This window comes from Bison bison, unplaced genomic scaffold (assembly GCF_000754665.1).
Source record: "Bison bison bison isolate TAMUID 2011002044 unplaced genomic scaffold, Bison_UMD1.0 scf7180017864285, whole genome shotgun sequence".
In the NCBI taxonomy this organism is placed as follows: Eukaryota; Metazoa; Chordata; class Mammalia; order Artiodactyla; family Bovidae; genus Bison; species Bison bison.
This window is the reverse complement of record NW_011494857.1, coordinates 1,174,500-1,180,806: the sequence shown is the minus strand read 5'-3', so window position 1 is coordinate 1,180,806 and position 6,307 is coordinate 1,174,500. Positions and strand designations below refer to the sequence as shown.

Genomic DNA, 6,307 nt, shown 5'->3' with positions numbered 1-6,307 from the left:
ACTAAGCCTGTGCTCCAGAGCCTTCTTGCTTTGGAGCCCATGCTCCACGACAAGAGGCCACTGCAATGGAAGCCCACGCACAGCAACTAGGGAGCAGCCCCCGCTGGCCTCAACTAGAGAAAAGCCCTCGCGGCAATGAAGCCCAGCACAGCCAAAATTAAATATAATTTTTAAAATGTATGCTTCCCCTGAGGGATGCAGCTGTGGCCCCCACAAGCTGTGTGATCTCTCTCTGAGCCTCAGTTTCCCAAGAATAACAGGGTGAGGGATGAGGGCGCCTACAGCCCTCAGAGACAGTGGGAGAGGGCAGCGAGGAATCCAACAGAAGATTCTCTCAGCTCAGGGAAAAAGTGAACAGAGAAACTTTCTCTTTCAAGGGTGGTGAGCAGCTAGGAAGCAGTATGATTTTCAAGACAATAAAGCATTGTTTACAGAACTTTTAGCAATATTTTCTTAAAAAAAAAATCCTCCTGTAACTAACAGATTACAAATCTCACTTTTCAACTGTGAACACTGAAGATGAGCTGTCTTCATTGTTTCAAATGAGGTCTGAAATATTGTTCAGGTAAATACAGAAGTCATAAAATGATGGCTATTGTTGGATTCTGGATTACAGAGTGGGCTTGTTAAGTTTTTTCTTAAAAGTGACTTGTATTCAAAAGGTAAATGCTTAAAGTACCTACATGGTATCAGGAAGAACAGTTCACTTCCTCCCTTCCCACCTTGTAACATTTTAAATAAGGTGATTCCGAGACAGTGTTTTTGAAACCACCACCACCCCCATGAAATTTGCATGTTTGGTTGGCTCACTTCCACATCAGCAGGCCAGTCCCTGGAGGGCAGGGGTGGTGTCCTGTCTGGCCAGGGGCTCTGAGGCCAGCACCCATCAGGCCCTCAGTCGACACCTGCCTATGGGATGGGGAACAGTGAAAGCGTCCTGGGCCCTGCTCCCAGCCCCTGGACCTGGCGGTCTCAGGGCACTCCCGTGCTCACCTGCCCCCCAGGAGGGGTTTCAGGAGGAAGCCCCTCCTCCCCATCCATCTCGCTGACCACCTCCTCCCACGGCCACACTCCACACAGCGGGCTGGAGAGATCGACGGCTCTCTCCTCTTGTTTCTGAGGCCGGGGAGAGGCCAGTGAAGGCAGAGGTCAGGGGTGGCATGGAGATGGGCTGAGGCACGAGGATAGGGGCGGGGGGAGTGATATGAGGGTGGCTGGGGGTCAGCGAGGCAGCACCGGGAAGGGTTTGGTGCCCCGACCAAGGACTGGGGTAGGGATGAGGTTAAGAACCAAGGTGGTCCTGGGAGAAACGGGGTGGGCTGAGAGTCAGGGCAGGGTCAGAGTTGCCGCTGGTGGTGGCTTAGGGTGTTCTGGGGGTGTCAGGCCCACCTGCTGAATGGCCTGGAGCTCCACACCCAGCGACGGCGGCAGCAGGTTGGTGCAGTCCACTCTCCTCACCTGGGCCCCTTCGGATAGCCTGGCCACACAGTCAGGAGAGGGAAGGCTGCCTCCATGCCCAACCACCTGTCAGCCAGCCTATGAGGCTACTGCCCTGCCCACCTTGGGGCTGGAGGCCACGGTGGGGGCTCCCTGTCCTTGGGCTCCCCTCCTGCTTCCTCCTCCCCCGTCGTTCTACTCACTCATCCAGCCCCTCCTGGGTCTGACTCAGCTGCTCCTCCAAGTGGGAGATTTCCAGCCTCAGTTCCTGCAAAGGAAGGAGTAAAGGATCCCTGGCTCTGCCTTTTCCCCAGCCCCACGACTGGGCTCCTCTTCCAAGGCCAGGTCCACTCCTTTGACTTCTTTGGGATCCTCCATACACATACAGACAAGGAGAGAAGGGGAAGAAACAGTAGCAGAAACTTAGGAAGCCAAAGAGAGGTAAAGAGCAACAGGAACCCGGAATCTAACCTATCAGTCAGGAAAACTAAGAAAAGGAGAGCAGGGATGGAAACACACGGGAAAACGAGAGACACAGAAAGGGGTGTCTACACCCCTATCACACACAGATGGGGTGCAAGAGACTCTGAAGATAAGGGACAGAGAGAGGAGTCACCCCAGGAGACGGAGGAACTGACCCAGAGAGAGGCAGAGACTGAAACCAGCCAGGCAGAGGTGTAGAAACAGGGGCAGGGGAGATGCTGTGAGAAATCACCCACAGAGAATGGGAGATGGAGATACAGAGAGAGAGAGAAAGGACAGAGGAAAAGTGAACATGCAGAGAGAGGGGAGAGGGAGAGAGACGCACACAGTCAAACAGCAGTGATGGTAGAAACAAGAGGTGGAGACTCAGAAAAAGATCATCAGACACAGGAGGCAGGACACCCCAGAGATGGCAAGAGAGAAGCGCGGCCTGTGGCCGGGCCAGGGGGTTACCTGGGTTGTGGCTCTGTACTCCTCCAAGGTCTTGGTCAGGCTCTCCGCGTGGCGAGTGTGCTGGGAAAGCCCAAAGCTGACTGAGGCTGGGCTCAACCCACCAAAGACCCTGAGGTCAGGTCCGGGGGAAGGGGGTTCGGATGGATGGGATGGGATTGGGGGCAGAGCGAGACCTGAAGAGAGCATCAGCTTCCCTGGAAACCCTCTGACCTCTCTGGGCTGAGTTTCCAAGCATTAGAGTCTAGTATGCGTGCATGGCTAAGTCACTTCAGTCACGTGGACCGTACCCCGTCAGGCTCCTCTGTCCACGGGATTCTCCAGGCAAGAATACTGGAGTGGGTTGCCATGGTCTCCTCTACAGGATCTTCTCAACCCAGGGATTGAACCCGTGTCTCTTATGTTTCCTATACTGGCAGGCGGGATCTTTACCACTAGTGCCACCTGGGAAGCCCCAGAGCCAAGGAGGACTTTCCTTTGTAGACTTGAGGCAGGAGACACATCAAAGGCACATTTCCCTCCAGCCCACTCACCTCGGAGAGGATGGCGTCTCGCTGGCAAATGAGGTGTTCACATTCATAGAGCTGCCGCTGCCAAGGAAGGAGCCCGTCCATCTGTCTGGCCTGCCCTCCCTGGCCTATCCCGCTCTCTGGAGCTCCTCTCCTCAACCTCCCTTCATGTCTCTGGACATCAGCTACACCGAGGGGGACTTCAGTGAGCTGCCCACTGGCCCTGGGGACCTCAGGGCTTGAGTCAAGTCCCTGATCTCACCAGACCACAGGGGCTGAAACTGGTGAGGGTAAAAACGGGCCTTGGGGAGGTAGGAAATCGTCAAGGCACTAGGGAGGGGTGGCACCTTCAAGATGTCCTTCTCCGAGGCCAGCTCCTCACTCCTCCTCTTCACTCCATCCCGCTCGGCCAGGAGCTTCCCATTCTGGAAGAAGGGACCCTGGTCACGATCACTTCAGCAAATGGCCATGTTAATATTCAGAGAAGACATGTGCTGAGCACCTGATGTGCATCAGGCCTCATGCTTGGCACTCTTTCTTTTTTCTGAGCCTTTTAGATGCGGCTTTAATTATCCTTCAATGGCAGCCTTCCTAAGACTTTTTTTTCACTTTTTATTTTTATCAGGGTATAGCCGATTAACAATGTTGGGACAGTTTCAGGTGAACAGTGAAGGTGAACAGCCATATACATGCATCCATTCTCTCCCAAACTCCACTCCCATTCAGGCTGCCACATAACATTGAGCAGAGTCCCATGTGCTATATAGTAGATCCTTGTTGGTTATCCATTTTAAATACAGCAGTGTGTACATGTCCATCCCAAACTCCCTAACTATCTCTTCCTCTATCCATCCCCCTATTCCCTGTGCTCTGCTGCTGCTGCTGCTAAGTCGCTTCAGTCGTGTCTGACTCTGTGCGACCCCATAGACGGCAGCCAACCAGGCTTCCCCGTCCCTGGGATTCTCCAGGCAAGAACACTGGAGTGGGTTGCCATTTCCTTCTCCAACGCATGAAAGTGAAAAGTGAAAGGGAAGTCGCTCAGTCGTGTCCGACTCCTACCCACCCCATGGACTGCAGCCCACCAGGCTCCTCTGTCCATGGGATTTTCCAGGCAAGAGTACTGGAGTGGGGTGCCATTGCCTTCTCCGATTCCCTGTGCTTAGCTCTTCCTAATGTTTCAGCCCATTTAATCCCTCCAACAATCCTATAGGATCTCAGCTCTGATTTGCAGATGAAAAAATAAAAACAGCTGCAAAAATGGAGCTATGATGGGATGCATGTGAGGATTAAATGAACTAATAATTACTGCTAACATTTACGGAGCACCTTGCCAGTGCTAACTTACTTCTGTGCCCTCTTTTAAGGATAAAGATGGGAGTTCCCTGGTGGTCTAGTGGTTAGGATTTGGCGCTTCCACTACGGTGGCCTGGGTTCAGTCCCTGGTACAGAAACTGAGATCCTGCAAACTGTGAGGTGTGGCCAAAATAGATAAAATGAAGACAAAAATAACTGGCTCACAGAAAGACTGAGCAACTTTGCCCAGGTTATATACATGGGAATTCATGCAAATACACGTTTAATATATGTTAATGAACACAAACACATTTAGAACAATGCCTAGCATATACCAAAATTTGGTGTTATATTAAAAAGACATTTCTAAAACTTTGTATTATGAATTTTTAACCCACAAAAGTAAAACTAATGGAGTGGTGAACCCAGAAATTCCCCAGTGGTCCAGTGGTTAAGACTGTACTTTCACTGCAAAGGCCTGGGGTTCAATCCCTGGTTAGGGAACTAAGATGCCACAAGCTGCTCGACTCTGCCAAAAAAAAATTATGAACTCCCATTATCTGTCACCCAATTTCAGTAATTAGATACATTTTCCCTGTTTGTTTCTTCTCTATGCGCCAAGAGTTTGCTTTGTTTAACCAGATTATTTTAAAGCAAACCCCAGGCTTATTATTTCACCTGTAACTACTCCAGCATTTCTATTTGCTACTTGAAGACTTTTCCTTTAGTAAGACCACAACGCAAGGATCACTCTCAACAAAGTTAAGAATAATTCCTTTGTATCATCGCACACCTAGTGCTCTTTTTTGGTTTTGGTTGTCTCACAAATGTTTTTTTCACATTTAGTTTGTTTGAATGAGGATCCAGACAAGGTCCACCATGGCTTTTGGTTGAAATGTCTCATTTCACCCGGCAGTGATTCCCCCACCTTCCCAATCCGGGCACTTCTCCAGGCCCTTCATTTGTGGAAGAAACCAGGTTATTTTCCCTGTAGAATTGCTTTACTGTCTTCTTGTTTCCTGTGCAGGACCGTCTCCATGTTCCTCCTGCCTCATTATTCCCTATAAACTGATGGATAGATCCAGGGCCTTGTTCAGATTTTTGTTCAATATTTTGGCAGGAAGATTTCTTGGGCGCTACTCTCCTATCTGTGTCAGTCAAAGCTATGGTTTTTCTAGTAGTCATATATGGATGTGAGAGCTGGACCATAAAGAAGGCTGAGTGTTGAAGAATCGATGCTTTTGAGTTGCAGTGCTGGAGATCTCGAGAATCCCTTAGACTGCAAGGAGACCAAAACAGTCAATTCTGAAGGAAATCAACCCTGAATGTTAATTGGAAGGAATGGTGCTGAAGCTGAACTTCCAATAATTTGGCCACTTGATGCAAAGAGCCCACTCACTAGAAAAAACCCCGATGCTTGGAAAGATTGAAGGCAAAATGAGAAGCAGGAGCAGAGGACAAGATGGTTGGATAGCATCACCGACTCAATGCATGTGAATCTGAACGAAGTCTGGGAAATAGCGGAGGACAGAGGAGCCTGGTGTGATGCAGTACTGTGGTCACAAAGAGCCAGGCATGACTCAGCAATTGAACAACGATGTTCAACATGGTTGAGCAACAATGGCACAATGTAACAATGCCCACAACTATGGCACATCTGCATCAGAAGAATGTAAAGTCTGGCTGTCCCAACTATTCATGTTTACACTGTCACCATCCCCAGTTCTACAGAAGAAATTAAGGAGTGTAGGGGCTAAGAAACTTGACCAAGTTCACATGGAGAATAAGGTCAAATTCAAGTCTGATTCCAAATCCTGCACTTTTAGCTCTCACTCTCCTCTGGAGCTTGGGTGAGAATGCGGAACCAGCTTCACCCCTCATCTCAAGTTGCTCATCACTGGAGGTGGAGACTGACACAGAAGCATATGATAATAATGCCTGAGGTAGACTCTGAGGAGGCCTAGGACCTGGACCCTGTGGGAGCCCACAGCCTCCTTGCAAAAACCCTCTGGGAGCTTTTCAAGGAGGTTGTGCTGAGGCTGAGTCCTCAAGGGAGAGGGAGGGCAGTTATCTGGGAAAATAAGGGGGCCAACAGAGGGCAGCTCACACCAGCCAAAAATGGGACCTGATAAAAT

The 6,307-nt window shown here is 50.1% G+C and overlaps 1 protein-coding gene across 3 annotated transcripts in view; it reads right to left on the bottom strand.

Moving 5' to 3' along the window:
- CCDC155 (coiled-coil domain containing 155) overlaps window positions 1-6,307 on the bottom strand; it is a 24,800-nt gene that overhangs the window by 6,283 nt on the left and 12,210 nt on the right. Inside the window, exons 11-16 of one of the 3 annotated variants that reach the window (XM_010849607.1) lie at window positions 3,227-3,304; window positions 2,904-2,960; window positions 2,374-2,433; window positions 1,641-1,705; window positions 1,390-1,477; window positions 994-1,116 (exon numbers count right to left, since the gene is read on the bottom strand). In XM_010849607.1, the coding sequence (XP_010847909.1) occupies window positions 994-1,116; window positions 1,390-1,477; window positions 1,641-1,705; window positions 2,374-2,433; window positions 2,904-2,960; window positions 3,227-3,304 (471 nt within the window). The remainder of the gene's footprint in view (window positions 1-993; window positions 1,117-1,389; window positions 1,478-1,640; window positions 1,706-2,373; window positions 2,434-2,903; window positions 2,961-3,226; window positions 3,305-6,307) is intronic. The other 2 variants (XM_010849606.1, XM_010849605.1) reach the window with 2 other exon arrangements.